Source organism: Botrytis sinoallii (genome assembly GCF_014898435.1).
Source record: "Botrytis sinoallii strain Bc 23 chromosome Unknown BSIN_001, whole genome shotgun sequence".
In the NCBI taxonomy this organism is placed as follows: Eukaryota; Fungi; Ascomycota; class Leotiomycetes; order Helotiales; family Sclerotiniaceae; genus Botrytis; species Botrytis sinoallii.
The window spans coordinates 4797301-4815243 of record NW_024066028.1 but is presented as its reverse complement, the minus strand read 5'-3'; the positions used below and the strand labels follow the sequence as shown (position 1 = coordinate 4815243).

Here is a 17943-nt window from a genome sequence, read left to right as displayed (position 1 = left end):
TTGCTGATATTTCTAAGAACACATATGCTTGTGAACCAAAAGTTGTCCAAATTTGACTTCAAGAAGAATTAGCTCGTTACTTCGGCTGATCGCTGGAAGGCATCTTTGAACTTTTTGACTTGTACCTGAGATAGCTCGAGGCTAGCAAACCCTCGTAAATGATGAAATAGCACATACATCCGGACCATTCTGGTCTGAAAAATGAGGAAAAGTAGCTGGATATCGCCCTGCTTTTGATGAGATACTGACTCGCGATCAAGATGAAGGAAACGACCGGCAAAGTTGTAACCTCTGAGGGATTAACAGGGATCTATCTATCCCCCCTGATCCACTTCCACCGGAGTTGAGAAGCCACACCGAGGCATCTAAAGCCTGCAATTGGAAGGATTAAAGATATTATGTAGGCACGGATTTGCTAAAGCATATAGGTGAACCGATTGGAAGAGCGCTGGAGGAGAGCTGTATGTTAAGGTTATATATTTGTGATATAATATTGCTTTGTATCGTTCTTCGGGGAGTTCCATCGTGGCGCCAATTCCTTCTATGCGTCTTCGAAAGCTTCTAGCTCGTATCCACTCTAGGGTAGTGCAATCAAATCTTGTTGAAGAGAGGCTTTACAAGGATTGGTCGGCTTGGTTGCGGTGCTCGGTTTGTGATTTGCCGAATCAACCTTTGGGGGAGCCGCCAAAGATTCATTTTATTTCATGCAGCGATTGTCTAACTTGTCTTGCAGTAACAGATATGGGAATCATACGGAAATACTACACCCCTCTTGTGAATTTCGTTGATGATCATCAAGGATTTTGCTTTGATTTGAGGTCCAGCCGTATAGATTCAACAGATCTGCAATTGTCTAGATTGGACCCTTAATCAATGGTCATGCGTATCACAGTGTATGTAATAACAATGATTCTGTTTGTCAGAATCATTACTATTCTTATCATCCAGTCCTTAGCATTCATCCAGAGGTTTGTGAAAGCGGAATGAAGATCATGAGGGGGATCCTAGTGCAAAATGGCCCATAATGAAGGCTAGTCGACGGCCAGATGCATACAATATGGAGTATGATTGATATGAGTGGCTCGGAAGACTTGATATCATTTTGTGGGTGTTTCTTGCTTAGTCCAATCGAAAAATATGATGAAAGAAATATCCAACTGCCATACAGAAGGATGAAGTGGATTTTTTTTTACGAGACTCGAATGAATCCTATCCGCACCTTACCAGTAGCTATTCTCTCATTTCTTACAGTTTTGCGTCTTTCGCGCTTTCTTAGCTGCAGAATATAAACGAGCTTGAGCTCTGCAGGCAAGTAACCAATCGTATACTAGTTTGCTACCCAACCTCATTAAGACCCATGATGAAGTTAGTTCTTCATGGACAGCTCAGACATGAAAATACATACAATACCCCTCATTAGGTACGATCAGTACTACCCTCTCCTGCATTCAAATGCAAATAGTATAGTGCTTCTTATCTATTAGCAATCTTATCGGATGTAATCAGACGCTTTGTGCCTTGATCGCACATTGCGTCAGACTGGGATCAAAGAGTCGAATTACAGCAATTTCCTTTCCATCGCCCTTCATCATTTCAATGTCCTGGGTAAAAGTCCTAACTATGCCTTGCATTGTCACATCAACAACCTCGTCATAATGCAAATTTAGTATTACAACACGGGATATGAACGCTTTCTTGATGTTTTGCACAAGTAAAACAGGGCCAAGGCGAGCTAAACATACATTGTCAACGGCCGGGCTACTAATTCAGGCATGTGCACGGCAGTACCGAACAATCAGGGGAGAAATAGAATCACCGTTTGCCTCCCCACCGATACTGCATTTTAGTGGTTGCTTGACGCCAGTGGCTTGTCGACAGTTACCTGTTACTTCTCATCTCCGAAATTCCTACACTCTGTTTTAAGCCATATCTGTACCTATCATTTCTAAACTCCTCTCATCCAATAACTATTATGGGAAATGATGCTAGTAAAATGGGACATGGGATTTCATGACGGTCCAAGATATATAGAGCCTGTTAAAACTAATCATAATTTAGAACCCGGTTGTTGTATGGGGTCTGCTGGCACTTCTCGAGATAGCTTCCGCAATGGCGAAATATCCCCCCGGCTTTCAGATCAACCTCCACGGCACGGAAAATGAACGGACATGCTTCAGTGGATTGATTGTGGATTGAGACATATTAAGCTTATTCATATGAAGCTCTCGATCTCATATCTCTTCACGAAAATCAGGTATATCAAAGTGGGCCAAGATGAACCAGAATCCTAAAATTAAGCATTCGGACCAAGAACCAATGCAAAAGCCAATTCAAAATTCCTCCAATCTTCGTTCTTAAGCCAAGATTTTCACGAGCACGATCAACTAAGAATATCGTTGATGTTGCTATTGACTATGTGGAAAGTAATTGAAAGAAGCAAAGATTCCTGCATGGAAGGCTGCGTTGTGCTTCCTCTGCAGACAGTGAATAATTTCTGATTAGTCGAATTATAGATTAAACCACTCGGAGGTGGTAGTTGAAAATGGCCCTCGGTTCCTAGAAAAACCGCGCTACTCCCACTTCAATACCCTGTCCACTCTACCCTACATCACAATCTTTTTACATTTCCCTTTCCCCCCCTTGCAAAGCCGCAGTGCTGATCCCCACCCGTTACTTGAATGTGCGCCGGGCGGACCTACTGTCTAGGGGTCATTCATCGTCTGGCTCGGTTTGCTCCTCATAACTCATTGACATGCCCACCATGTATTTCTCCAAATATTGCAACCCCAAGCTTCGGCCAGCGGCTATTCTCCACATGCTTCTTTGGTTCACTTGGCTACATTATATTTCAATGGACTTGCATTTCTCTTTTCAATCAAATCTTCAAGCTTTTACCTCATAATTACCATCAAAAATGACTCTCCCTGTAGCCTGTCCTCCTTCCTCTGCCTCGTCGGATCCGCCTACTGTCGCTCAACGCAAGCGACGCAGGAGAGCTCCAGCCAGCGGTGCATCGGACGATTGTTTCGCTTGTAGCAAACGCAACGTAAAATGCGACCGAAGAAGACCATATTGCTCGCAATGCCTGGAAGTAGGAAATGAGTGCTCAGGTTACAAAACTCAATTGACTTGGGGTGTGGGAGTGGCAAGTCGAGGAAAACTGCGAGGTTTATCCTTACCCGTTGCAAAATCCCCTCCTGCTCCAAAAAGTCCACCCATTACTCGTCCTCGAGCTGCTTCTACCATTGCGAGAACTTTGGAAAAAAATGAAGAGGGTGTTCGAATCAAACTCGAAAATGCAGCTTCTGTACCGGTTAGCCCATTTATGACATATGATTTTGTCAATATGGCACCTCATGGAAACGCTTCAACGGCTACCCAAATGTCAGATTGGAATATAACCGCACCATCTCACGAATTCACAATTCCAAAGTACCATCCTGATACACAACAACGGCATATGCAAAGATCTTTACCCCCACAACTTCATCGTATACATACGCTTAGTATCGGAAGACCAGAAGGACTTTCTAGTTCCGTGGACTCTCTGAGTCCATATCCTGACAGCGAGTATACATCACCAATCAGTCAGTCTTTTCAAAATGATGAAGTGCCCTTTCTCAACAGCCCGGCGCCTTTGTACAACAGCTATTCTTCCAGAAATACCTCGGTGGCAGATCAAAGTTCGGATATTATGGGAAACTCACGTGGGCCTACATCATGTCCAGATCAATTTTACGCTCCATCAGAAATGAGCTCAAGCATGAGTTCCCATCAAAATATGTATGACTTATCAGAGGGACGCCAACCTCAAAGATCTCATCAAACGTCTTCTTCAGTACATGAAATCTTCTATGATGATGAAATGTTAGGTGAATAATTTCATTCGACGCGTTTATTGAGACCCCCTTTGCTAACTATTGTTTACTAGGCATTCAAAACTCTCACGAGCCTGAAGTATTTGCTACAAGCGCTAGGTCAAGTCATTTTGGTTGGACTTCTGTAAATGAAGATGATGTTGGTTCCCCTACGTCGGAGACAGATACTTATGGTCATATCACTGGGCATGATTCCATGTCATCTTCACTTACATCTGAAATGTCACCTCGAATCTCATTCTTTCTAGATTACTACGAGAAAATCATCTGCCCGTCGGTAGTGGTCATCGATAGCCCCTCAAATCCATATCGCGAACATATTCTCGCTCTAGCATCCTCAAGTCAAAGTCTTCAACATGCCATTTGTGCGCTTGCTGCTTGCAACTTACGCATGAAACGAAAACAATCATTAGGTCAAGATCATTGGCGTCAATCAATTGAACTCGAACTTCAAGATCGTATAAATGCGGGGTCTATCGGCAGACCGGTTTGCACTAGAAGAACCTCCACTCAATCAACATTAACCGATTCTTTGAGCACCGACTCATCGCTCCAAGAAGAATATCAACATCGCTCTCTAGCTGTTTCCCTGCTTAATCAACAATTGACCGACCCTTCCAAAGCCCGCCACGATTGTGTTCTCGCGACACTCTTCATCCTCTGTCATTACCGAATGTGCGAATCTGGTATTGCTCAATTCCGTACTCAATTTGCCGGAGTGAAAAAGATTCTCGGGATGCGAGAATGCGGAACCGAGACTGGTAATTGGGGATGGATGGAATCCCTCTTCACTTATTTTGACGGCATTGCCGCTTCAATCAATGATCGTGAAGCTCAGCTTCGAGGTGGATACCTTGAGATGCTAGCTAGTCCATCTAATCCCAATCACGGGCTGGAAAACATGGCAGGTTGCGACGCTGTCCTTTTCAAAACAATCGCCAAGTTGGGACGCCTCAACCTATTGTCGCAACATCGTCCAGTTATGAACGATGATTTGACCCACCCCCCTCATCCAAATCATATTCACCATGCCAATGGACTTCACAGACCTCGTCTAGCTGGCCAAGCACTTGTCGATTTTTATAATCTTCATTCTCTTTCATTCGACGGCAATGGTTTCGCTTCAACAATGTCTCTTGACGATGAACCCACTTTTCCTATGCAAAATCTCACACCTCTCTCGCCTACTTCTTGCTCTCCAACAACATCTGTTCCATCCTTCATGTCCACTGACGATCCACAAACTACATTTTGGACCGAATGGAAAGCCGCTCGCCTAGCACTTCAAGAGTGGGAGTTCTCTCCTTCTCACATTGTCTCTTCCCTTCCAGTCACTCCAACTCCCACTCAGCTCCGCGATTTCGGATATATTTCTGAGGCATTCCGTTACTCAGCTCTTTTATACACCGAACGTCTTGCATGTCCCAAAACACCAAGCTCGCATCTCAACTTCCAGAATTTGGTCAGCCAAGTCTTGTTCTACGTAACAAGTTTGGAGACCAACAGTGGATGTGAGAAGTTCTTGTTGTGGCCCCTTTTCATAAGCGGGAGTGAGTGTGTCAATGAATTGCAACAGAGTATTGTAAGAAGTAAATGCAGAGAGATTATGGGGAGATCTGGGTATCTCAATAACTTGGCGGGATTGGAAGTTTTGGAAAAGTTATGGGCAGAAGGGAAAGATGGTAGAGCATCTCCGGATGCGATGAGAGGTCAAGGCGGACCTTTCAAATGGAGTAAGCACATGGACGGCATTGAGGGTGAGTGGATTATGGTTTGAGTTGTCTATATGGTTGGGGTATTTGTTTGTGACGACTTGACGACTACTTGTTTTCTGTTGTTACGATGATATCCATTGTTGTCCATGTCACATTTATCATGTATTTCAAGTACGTTAAGCTACGCGAGGCCTTTTTTTCTTATATATGTTTATTATAGCCACAATGCTCTTTTCCTTTGCACAATCTGGAGAGCGATTGTGTTTAGTTGTTGATTTTATCTACTGAGGGGCTTCTGGTGCATGGAGTGTGTGGTCGGCAGGAATAATGGGTATTGGTCGCGGGCTGGTATGGATATGAAAAAAAATGATGGAGCAGGTGGGCGTCACGGGTGCGGAAAATGAAGGATGTCCACTCAATCATGTTATGCCTGCGCCCTTTATTTTATGAGTTACGAATTATGTCATAGGAAAGAAACTACTTTATAGACAATATGAGCAATGTTTGATATTATAGACGTTGATTTCACACAGTGAATCATTGAATGTATTTCGTCCGGGTAACCTCCTGAGTCCAGACACAAAAACATATGCATTCTTGATCTCTACCACAACAGGTTTTCTCTCATACTTCAATTTGTTTCTTGATGGTTTGAATGCACTTCGACGTCACGTCATGTCTTCACATACAGGCACATGTGCAGTCACTTGTTTACAAACGTACAGATTGATATACAACAAATGCACAAGGCCCAAAAGTCCTCCTATTTCACATTGATCTGCATATGCACCGTTCATCTCTAATCACACCGGTCCCGAAAATAAATTATGGGAAGCGAAGATGCTGAATAAACGAATAAATTTTAACTTCGAAAGTGGGATTAGCCTATCTTTCGTGATGCGATATAGAATTGTCGAAATGCCTCAGTTGCAGATAAACCAAGCATTTTCTCGCATATACGAGAAAAAGCTTGGCTTAAACTTAAAAAGGAAAATTGTGCTTCCTCTCGGTACTTGAACTGGATCCATCAAGTGCCAAGTATAAGGATAGGGACGAGTGGAGGGATTCTTTGCGGATTGGTGGAATCAAGTGATTGAGGAAGTGGAAGTGAAATTAAGCAAGTCTAAGCGTTGCTTAGTGGAGGTCGAGATCAAGGTCCGTAGACGGAACGGCACGATAATGGGATTCGGGAGCAATGTGATTGATTGATGGATGCGAAGTAGGCGGATGGAGCCTGTGACATAAATGAAGGAGAGGGGAAATTTCCTTAGCGGGTCCGCTCTTGGGCGTATCATTGCATGCCCAGACATATCTCGGAACGAAACCGTGCATACAATTGAAGATGTTCAGGTTCATGCTTGAACTTTTGGTAGGAAATATCAAGTCGATAATCTACTCCGGTGGTCCATAGCCTCAGTTGTGGTGTGCGATTGACGATCCCGCCATTGTACAGGTTCGGATCTGGTCCTTTTTATGGCTGCCACAGCGCTTGACATGCGGAATGATCCACATGTAATATCGACAATCTTTGTTGGCAGCTTAAAGTTAATTAATGCAGATCATCTACTCTTTTTATGTGTCCAACGCCTTCACCAAGGTACCGAGCCTCGGTTTGCGGATTTGTTGGTTCAGTGGCCTCCTAGTTTCCGGAAGTCAAGATATGAAGGGGTCCGGAACAGGTGTTCATTTCTCTCAAGATACCTACAAATCTTTCGTTTGGAGGAGATACAGCCCATGTGGACATTTCCAGCGCCTGTAGAGAGGGTGATCTGCACCTTGCCCAAACTCTATAATCCTGATGCAGATATTTATCGATGCCAAATTACCATGACGCTGGCAAGATATTGAAATGTCGAAGCGACTTGAGAGTTTGTATGCCACATGAACTCCGATCCTTCTCAATCGATGGAAGTGAGGCCAGCCAGAATTTATGGACCAGCCCAACCTTAAATCAAACTCAAAATATCAAATATAATCTCATGTTACGAGTGGCGATTCTCTCTGCGATTGCAAGAAGCTTTTGCTATAGCTAGTCAATACCCTCATCCCATGTTTGAAATCAACTTGATGTCAATATACCTTACCACGTGGAAAGAACAAGTCGGTAAAAATTTCTTGGAAGGCTCTACATAGGTAGGCAGACGCCTGTCCAGGCTCTTTCCCTTCTTTGTTCTCTTCAATATTTTTACTTCAGTGTGTAGCGCGAGTCTCATTGCTCCTCCTTGCGGTCTTCACAGAAAAATTGGAAAGGGGTACTTCGTTCTTATCCTGTTCAATTCTCCGAGACTGGCCGCTAGAAAGATGAATTAACTCGATTACAACATTATACCTTAAGAAGAACATTGCAAAAAACTATCAAAAAACTATGCCCGGCGGAACGCATCCTTGAAGTCACGACCAGAAGGCCACACATAGCTAAGTCGCATAACAACCTATTACCACTGAGATTGGAGGACAACAATCCATAATCTAGCATAGAAGGATTCGATGCTGGAGCTATAGTGTGATAACCACTGTTTCCATTAATAGCAACCAAGCGGTGTTGAATTAGTTGGATTTCCATACAGTTGAGTTGAGAAATTCAGATGAAGATGACGATCCAGTCCATTTCAGCTTGATATATTATCAAGTTTTACAAACACTACTTGCAGCCGCCTGCATGAAAAACGGTACCATTGTATCGGCCCAATTAAGAGAATTGACAGAGCTCAATAGAACAAAAACAAGTCCTTGATGATTGGAATACGAATCCTCACAATGCCATACCATTCTTCATCCAGTCTTCCCTCCAGACTAGGAGACACAACACTTCGATAACAATGTTTTGATTCTCTACACAATAGTACCCTATTTAAGGAGAAGTAATCAGAACGCTCTAGAAGAATGGCCCAAATAGAGGCTTGGCACCATGGGTTATTTAGATTATACGAATACGAAACTTGGGAGCTCACATCCACGACCCCGGTTCCTATACTGAAGGATGGCTCACTGCATTATCAAGGAGTCCCCTCCTGTAAGTCACAAAGGTAGCGTTCGACGAAGGTGTACTTTGCAAATCAGAGACGCAGAATTTCGGAGAGAAGAATATCAAGTCCCTTGAAAGGGAGAAAAAAAGTCGGCACTTCGACAGTTGATCAGGCTAGTGGCTCCTGCAAATAATTCAAGATCAACCCCGCAGCAACCTCCACACTTCTCCTGTCCCCTAGACTGTCACTCTATAGCACCTATATAGTTTATATACTTATCACGGGGCAGGCGGGCGGGATAGGATTCTAATAACTTTGCCCTAATCTGGTAAAGTTATACTGATTCGGGGGTAATAGGTTCAGATTGAGAATTAAGATGTAGCTCAAAAAGCTATGATACAGGATCTTTCAAGTTGAAGATATACAGGATTTTGCTAAGCGAGCTAGCCCGATCGGGCCCTAGCTTACTTGTACTCCAGCACAAGCGCCTAATTTGATCCCCTTCGAGGGGATTAATATGTTATGTGATTTTATACCATGATATTACCCCCTTCCTAAAAGTCGAGCTTTGTTGAGGTGAAGGTATTATAGTTCGATTGTTTGGAGGCAGGCAGTATTCAATCAAGCGGATCCTAATTTATTAGGGTATCTTCAATGAAAATTGCAAATCAGTTCTTATACATTCTCCAGGTAGCTTGCGGTTCTTTGGTTAGTGTTTTGTAGTCGATCTAGCGGATAATATACTTTAGATGAGATCCTTTACAAACCTCTTCTTTTCTAGTGGGAGTCCAGGATCCTCGATGGCTTTGAATTATTCTAAGCTATTGACTTTAACAAATAATGACGGCAGGTTGCATTATTCAGGGATAGGGTTATTATATACAGAGTACAACAGGTTGATATGACAAACAGGGTGAATCCTTATTGAGGCAAGGAGTTCCAGTTTATAAGCATATGGGCCTATCGAGTTCAAATCTTGAAGAGCCCGAGGTTCTTCCAATCAAGCTTCTTCTGTAAACACAGGGTCTTGATATTTCTAGCATTCAGTCAGACCAGATCACCGGGCAGGTATCTACGGGTAGGGGAACGGCAGATATCGGCATTCTTCGAATATCAAACTTGACTAGCAGTTAGTTCGATCTGTAGATATAAGGAGATAGCTTCCATTTTAGTGACGAATTCTTCAGCATCTTATATAGCAGGACAGTTACTTTGGGACAGTGCAGGCTCAAAGCCTAGACAGGGATGAAACCCGTAATTCGAGAAGAATAGGGTTATTCGAGTGCTTTTGAATCAGATGTTATTGATGGAGAATTTGGCAAATAGGAGTCATTCTGTCTAATCGTCTTATAGGTAGGCTACATACAATTGGAGATATTGTTCTAGCATTACATTAGCTCTTTCGATTTATTCATCAGTTTCAAGGTGATAAGTGGTTGAAAGTTTAACAGCTATGTCTAAACGCTTACAGATATATTTTCAAAATTCAGAAACGAATTGAGCTCTATAATCAGATATAATAATCAGGGGTAAGTTGTAGAACTTCCAGATATTTTTTTAAAACAGATGGGCAATCTCTTCGGAGTTGTAGGTACCATAGCAGGACAAGAAATGTTTTATTTTCGTTAATCGGTTGATTACTACCATGATAGCATTAAAACCAATACTTTCGGGCAGATACATAATGAAATCTATTGAGATATCTTGCCAAGCTTTTTACAGGATCAGGAGCGGGTGGAGAACTCCCTCCTGGCCTCTACGACTCGGGGCAGTGTGGTGGCAATTATAACAGTTACAAACCCACTGTATAATATAATTATAGTATCCAGACTAATAATAGTTTCGGGATAGTAATTCGAAGATTTGAATACAATGTGGGTGACCGGCGGTGGGCGATTTGTGGTACAGGTGGAGCAGGTAGGTTTTCAGGGGGTCATGGTCGGGGAATATATAGTTTCTCTCGGTAGTACAGCAAATTGTTGTTTTCGGTACACTCAGTAAGAATGATTTTCGGGTGTTTCGGGAATCCCTTTTGTAGGGATTTCAGGACAGATTCGGGTACAGAATTAGCTTGGTAGTCTTTGTGGAACAGGGTAAGCAAATTGGCAGAAAGGTCTAAAAGGGTTTCTGGATTCTCTAATCGTATCACAGGTTGAGTACAAATATAGCATATAGAATTGTAAACTCTATAACTTTACTATTTTCTGGTAAAGTTATAGTATCATCAGAATTCAAGTGGTTAGTGGTATTAGTAAGATTGGGGTTTCTCTGGCTACAGGTGGTTATAATGAAGTGTACTTTTTTAGCAATCTTGGGTCCGATTAGGATAATAGTGGCGGAAAACAGGTCAGAATCCAGATTCTCTCGTTTCAGAATAATACAACTTTAATGTAGGAGGTGTTTATCCCTTTCCTTAGGGAGATCTTCTAACCTTCTGATTAGTGTGTCAGGTTTGATATTTAGCTTTCCAAAACAATAAATAATTTGGAAATTAAATCAAGACAGAAATTTGGATCAACAGGCTTAACGGTAATTTAATAACTTGTTGTGATGAAGTATTCCAAATTTCTATGATTAGTGATCATTTGAATTAGTAATACAACACCTTCCAATTCGGGGCGCTATTCTTTAAAACAATGAATAATAACTAGCAGTTCTTTATCATAAATCTTATAGTTGCATTCAGTTATCAAATGTTTTTTAGAAAAGAATGTAATAGGTCTAAGTACTCTATTATTATTATCTTAGAAGAGTACTCCAACAGATATGTAATCGAAAACATTGGTTTTTATAATCACTTTTTTTTTCTAATCAAAGGAAGCCAGGATAGATGTTTCAATAAATACTCGCTTTAATTGGTCGAATACTTCTTGATAGGCAAGACTCTATAAAAACAAAACATTCTTTTTAATCAAATCTATTATTAGATTAATGATTTTCGAAAAATTTTTAATAAACCATCAATAAAAGTTCGAAAATCTAATAAATACTTGAATGTTGATTATACTAATAAGCAATTTCTAATCCATAATTATTCGGATTTTCTCTAGATTCATTCGAATATTATTGCTTCCTATAATAAGGCTTAGGAACTTGGTTTTGGATTTCAGGAATTCGTACTTTTCGAATTTAGCGAATAAGCCGGCTTTCCTTAATGCTTGCAGAACCTTCTAAATATGGCGGATATGTTTCTCTCGAATTCGACTGTATATCAGAATATTGTTTAAATAAATGATACAAAATACATTTAGGTATTCTTATAGAGAATCATTAATAAATCTCTGGAAGGTTATAGGAGCCTTTATCAGTCTGAATGATATGACTAAGAATTCGAACAATCCGAATCGGGTATGGAATACAGTTAGGTATTTCTGCCCTTTTTTCACTCTTATATTGTTAAAGGTAAAGATGATATTAATCTTATTAAAATACTTTATTTCTTTTAGATTGTTTAGAAATTCTTTTGTTAATAGTAAGAGGTATTAATCCTTAATCAACAAGTTGTTTAAAGTGTGGTAATCTATACAAAACCAAAGGCCTTTATCAGCCTTTTTGATAAACAAAATAGGGGAAGCGGTGGGGGAAGAGTTCGGCCGGATAAATCTTTTTCTAAAATTCTTTTTTAGTTATTCTTTTAGAATTTCTAATTTGGAGTGGGATATGGAGTATAAGGTATTGAAAGGAGGAACAGCTCCTTTTTTGAGATGGATCTTATAGTCGTACAGTTTGATAAGGGGGTAGCTTCTTTGTATTCTTTGGGGAGAAGACATCTTTCCAATTTCGAAACTCGGGTAATAGGTCTTTGGGGTCAAATACCTTCTTCTTTTTATTTAGAATATTATCGATTTGCTCAATCGATATCTGGAATATTTCGTATTTCTAGTGGGTGTAAGCCGAACAGGCTCTTAGAGAGATCGCGGCTATATCCTTATTCTTTAATCTTTCAGAGTGGGCAGGCAGGTGTATAGATCGGGCTTTTAAAGGAACATCTGGTAGAGCTTTTATATGGAATGGGTGGGATAGAGTGTTACAAAATTTGTAGTAAAATGAGCTATCGAACTAAAACGAATTTGTCATGAAGTCGATATAGGGGTTGTGTTTTTTAAGCCAAACTATCCTCAGTATAATAGGATAATAAACTAGCTTGATTATATACAAAACGATCTTCTTCTCGATATAATTGTTGATTCTAAGTTCTACTCGGATATAGGAGGTAACTCGATTATCGAGCAGGGTGTTTCCATCGAATCCTATAACTTCGAATGCTGTAGACAGTTGGTATACTAGTATTTTCTGGAAAGACATCCAGCTTCGATCTGTAAAGGCAATTCCTTTGCATCCGCTATCGACCATAGTATATATCGGAAGGGTGTCTTTTTCCAAAAGCAAGATAATGAATAGAATTATCAGATCCGTACAATTATTTAGTTCATCTTTAAAAGAAAGTTATAAATAATAATAGCAGATAAGTGGAGGGTATATGAAGGATTGTTCTGATTGCGGTTTAGATCAGGCGTATCCTGTTTTTCGAATTGATTAAGCTAGTTGGCGAGTGGGAAGGAGAGCGAGGTAGGGAACAAATAGGGACTTAGCCTCTCGAAGAACTATTCAGTATAGGGCTGGTTCTTGTAAGACTGATTGTAATAATAATAACTTGAAGTTGAACAGAACGAATATCGGGGTACAGGTAGTCTTGTATCAAGTGGCTGGTAGAGCCACAGTAATAGTATTTACTATATTCCTGTTGCGAATCTAGATTTCTAGTAGTATATTTCTTTTTCTTAAGCTTAGGTTTATTGGATCTCTAGGAATAGACTTCGGGCTAGCAAATTATAAAAGCGGAACAGCGATTATTCTCTAAAATAAAATTTCAAAAGTAATAGAATAAATACAATGAACTTATTATTAATATTAATGGAATCGATTATTGAATTATTATAAATAGTTAGTATATTAATGAAATTCACAGGTTGGAGTGGAGTTATATAACAGTATGTTTTGTAGTTTGTAAGAGATTCCTTGAAATAGGAATAGGGTTAGAGTATTATCAAACATCTCTCCTTTTAAAACAAGTCTCTAGAATTCCATAAAGAAAATACTAAAATCAAGGTGTTTTTATTTTAATACATATAACGTAGTTTATCAGCATGTGGGCCATATCATCATATGGGCCACCCCTTTTTGCATACAAAATTCGTCTGTGCGTAACCGTGCACTTTCTTTATTTATAAATATAATCTCTCAAAAATTTAATATATGATATTTGATTATAAAAGTATTAAAGATTTCTAATTAGTTTTCGAAAATTCAAATTAATATAAGAGTTATTATTAAAATAGTTTTTTTGTAACGAAAATCGTGACAATTCTGACTTTTTCCAAAATCTAATAGGAATATTCATTAAAAGATTTATTTATAGAAAGCTAATTTCTTATTATTATTTAATGATCTTTTTTTCCCTCAAAATAATGATTAGTTATTTTATAAAGAATATGAAAAAAGCCCTAATTTTGGTGTATTTTCAAATGGCCCACATGATGATATGGCCCACATGCTGATAAACCACGTTAGTTTATTCTATACATTTTATATTCGATCAGAATCCTCAAAGACGTTTTCAAGATATTCGAAAAGTGTAGTTATAATCGGTGAATTGAGGAATCCCATAGGAAATCTTAGATAATATAAGCTTATATATCTTTCTAATAAGTCTTTCAATAGTATAAATTGTTAAAAGGAATAGAAGTTACCGGTGCTAAGCACGTGTAGTGATTAGTAATACGGCTACCTAAACGGGCTAGATTAGACGAACCATAGACAGGCATATTGATCCCCTCATATAATACTATGTGGAGATCAATATGCTTACACGCGCAAACTAAATAGTCAATCTAGAAGCCTCTTCCACCCAATCTTCTAATAGATTATAGACCCGGTTAGCATGGCCTCTGGATAGAATTGACGTGATCAATATTACATCCAGCTCGCGAAGCTGAAGAAGTGCATGGCATTATCTTATATCCAACTCGCGGAGTTGAAGAGTGCGCAGCACTACCTTATAATCAATACGCAGTACTACGATCGATCATCACTACTAATTCGCAAAGTTGAAAAGTATACAATGTTATCTATACTTATATATTTACAATCACAAATCTATATAACATTGTCTATACAGAAAAAGAAAAGGAAAAGGAAAAACTCTGCAAATTCTCTGTACAGACACCAAAATGGACAATATCAAGAAGCAAGCCAAGCATATCCCAACTCTCACCCAAGAAACTCACGAGAAATATTCCAGCAAATGAAAATACAATTGAGAAAAAAGGATTGGTTTTATACAATTGAATTCACATTTCAGGATTATGCAAGGATCGGAGAACTTGGAATAAAGATCAATAACACTAAGATCTGCTCAATCACTAAAAATGCTACGACAATACATATCAGATTCAACATTGAAAAGAAAACTATATATTTAAAAAACAAAGCTAGTATACTTTTATATATATGTAGATCGCTTAGCAATAACAATAAAGCGCTAGTCAACGAATACGATACAGTATGTATATTATAAAATTACCTGAAATCCAAATACTCGAAAACAAATAATATTACAGCAAACTTGTACCTAACGATAATCCAGATATTTATCTTCAAACTCTCAAATCAATCGGAGATGATTATTATTGAAGTCTGGGATAAGCTTAAAGAATATCAATACAAGCTCGGTGTAGCTAATCCTATATTCAAAGATTTATATAAAAATCAAGCTTTCTTTTTAGTTCTTACAAGAAGTCTATTAATTGATTACCAAACAACGATCAATACTATAAGTATTCAAAGCATATTAGTAATCGGAGATAAGATCAAGTATCTTATAGCTAAAGAACTTAATATCAAAGAGACAGAACAAGCTTATATTGCTAATGGAAAGTATATAATTCTGGATCGATAAAGAGAACGCAGAGGATCAAGTCTATTTGGAAAGCAAAATAAAATAATAATATAAAATCTTTTGTTTGTTATTTGTATAAATAAAAAGGATATTTTTTATATAATTACAAAGATTTCTTACTTGTACAACTTTAATCTACAATATTATAAAGCCCAGTAACGGAGAGCAATACTTAAAAAGACAATCAAAATATTATTCTCTAAAAAGAATAATCAGCTCATCTTGCAGATAGTGAGAGCCTTCTAGTTAATCTCGATTTATTAGAAAGCAAAGAAAAATCTGATAACGAAAAGTGCTATATATCCAAAAAGCTTATCTATAAAATCATCCCCTCTTATTGGTATACAGATACTAGTGCTTCCTTATACATATCTAACCAACTTTTCCTCTTTAAAAATATCAAGAAAATAAAGAGAAAGATAATAAAGTCAGTGGGGGAGTTATGTATTGTGATTGGATAGGTATTGTTGCAATGGAGCTGGAAAATGGGGGTATGGTTTTATTTTCAAAAATATTGTATATACCGGGATTAGGAGTTAATCTCCTTTTTGGCAAGAAGATCTGTAAAGCTGAACTCAAGGGCAGGTTTAATTCAGATTGTATATATTTTCGAAAGAATGAAATAATATTATCAAAATAAAAATGAATAAAGGAATTTATATAATCTTGGATATTGTAAAAGGATATAAAAATATCGCTTTACCGAGTATAGAGATTATTAATGATATTAAATCAAATGAAACCACTCTAGATATCTTTTCAGATAAGATTAAAAAGGATCTAGAAACTTATCTATTATAATATAAACGATTTAACTATTTGGCTTAGAGAAAATACAGAATCTTTATAAAGTTATTATATTGGAAAAGCTGATTAAAGTTCTATCCAAGATTCCTGTATGCAAAGTTTGTATACTTATCAAGATAAAGAATCTAATTCCGAAATAACTCAATCTTTACAAGACAAAAAGACTAAAGCTCATTCACTTGATATTACTGACCTATTCCCAAAATCATTACAAGGAAACCACTATTTCCTATTAATTATAGACAGCTAAACAAAAATGAATTGGATTTTGATCCTAAAAACAAAAGATGAAGTTATATCAAGATTAAAGAAATAAAAAACCGAATTGAAACTCGATATTGGTAACAAGATAGTAGCTGCTCGGACTGATAATGTATTAGAGCTAATCCAAACTGTTAAAGAATGGAATTCTGGGATCCGATTAGAATTAATAATTATAACATTATTTTATTAGAATGGAGCTACCGAGAGAAACATTAATACTACTGAAGCCGATATAAAAGCTATACTAAAAAAATCCAGATTACTATTAGAATTCTAGAATGAAGCTATTGAATATAATACACACTATAGGAAACAAAACAAACACTAAACCAATTATCAACAACAGTATAATCAGTCCGATCGAAGTATTCACAGGATCAATTCTGGACATCAGTTATTATAGAATATAAGAAAACAAATACTATATATATATCAATTCAAAAACAATCCCAAAGAATCAACAACACAACAAATTACGAGATACAGTTCGAGAAGGTATCTTTATAGAATATTCGATTACAATCAATAAATACATTAGAATATATTTACCAAAACTAAACTATATTGTATAAGCAAGCCGAGTAATCATAAACAAATCCAAAAAGGAAGGAGATCTAGACTTGAGAATAAGAAACTCAGTATCAAATCCTCAAGATACAAAGAATATTGTTTCTAATAGAAAACCTAGAAATAAACCTTACAAAGTATAAGAAAAATCAGAATATCCATCTGATTCATTACAAGATATTACTATCCCTAAAACTCTAAAGATAATAATTCTCAGTATATTTAAGATAAATAATATTCAGAAATTCAATGAAATAGTGAAGGGAATATCATCGAGATTAATCTATCTGAGGACCCAATACTATTTTTAGAAACAATGAAGGCAGAGATATCAGATACTGTATCTATAATTTAATCCTTGACCGAAATTCTGATTACATTTATAGATATAGATATTCCTGAAAGATACTCTTTTCGAAAACGCAAGTGAAATAACGATGGATCAATGAGCATATCCAAAAACTGATTAGAGTAATAATAGTAATATTCATAGTAAATCTAGATAGAAATGCTATTGAATATGCTATGATCTTTATACCACTTATATCAAGAATCAATACAAATATTAAAACAAAACTATTTGAAAACCTGTAAATAATCTTAGGAAATCCTACAAACGAGGATATAGCCTTTTCTGTAGAATAGATTCTAAGAATTCCTATTCCTATTATATATTATCAAGCGATCTCGGACCCCAAATATAAAAAAAAATGAAAGCAAGTTATTAAAGAAAAAATTAATTTATTGATTACAAATAGTATCTGAAAAGAGTATATTTTATCAAAAAA

The 17943-nt window shown here is 37.8% G+C and overlaps 2 protein-coding genes across 2 annotated transcripts; both read left to right on the top strand.

Moving 5' to 3' along the window:
• Positions 1-260: 260 nt before the first annotated feature.
• On the top strand, positions 261-870 carry EAF02_001033 (uncharacterized protein; the record flags this gene model as incomplete). Its single annotated transcript, XM_038897081.1, has 3 exons — positions 261-342; positions 405-461; positions 734-870. 3 exons carry the CDS (start codon positions 261-263, stop codon positions 868-870), a joined length of 276 nt encoding a protein of 91 aa, XP_038763940.1.
• Positions 871-2445: 1575 nt separating this feature from the next.
• EAF02_001032 (uncharacterized protein) lies at positions 2446-6110 on the top strand. The gene is made up of 2 exons (XM_038897080.1): positions 2446-3872; positions 3932-6110. The coding sequence occupies exons 1-2, from the start codon at positions 2915-2917 to the stop codon at positions 5653-5655; spliced, it is 2682 nt and encodes an 893-aa protein (XP_038763939.1). The 5' UTR covers positions 2446-2914; the 3' UTR covers positions 5656-6110.
• The last annotated feature ends 11833 nt before the right edge of the window (positions 6111-17943 follow it).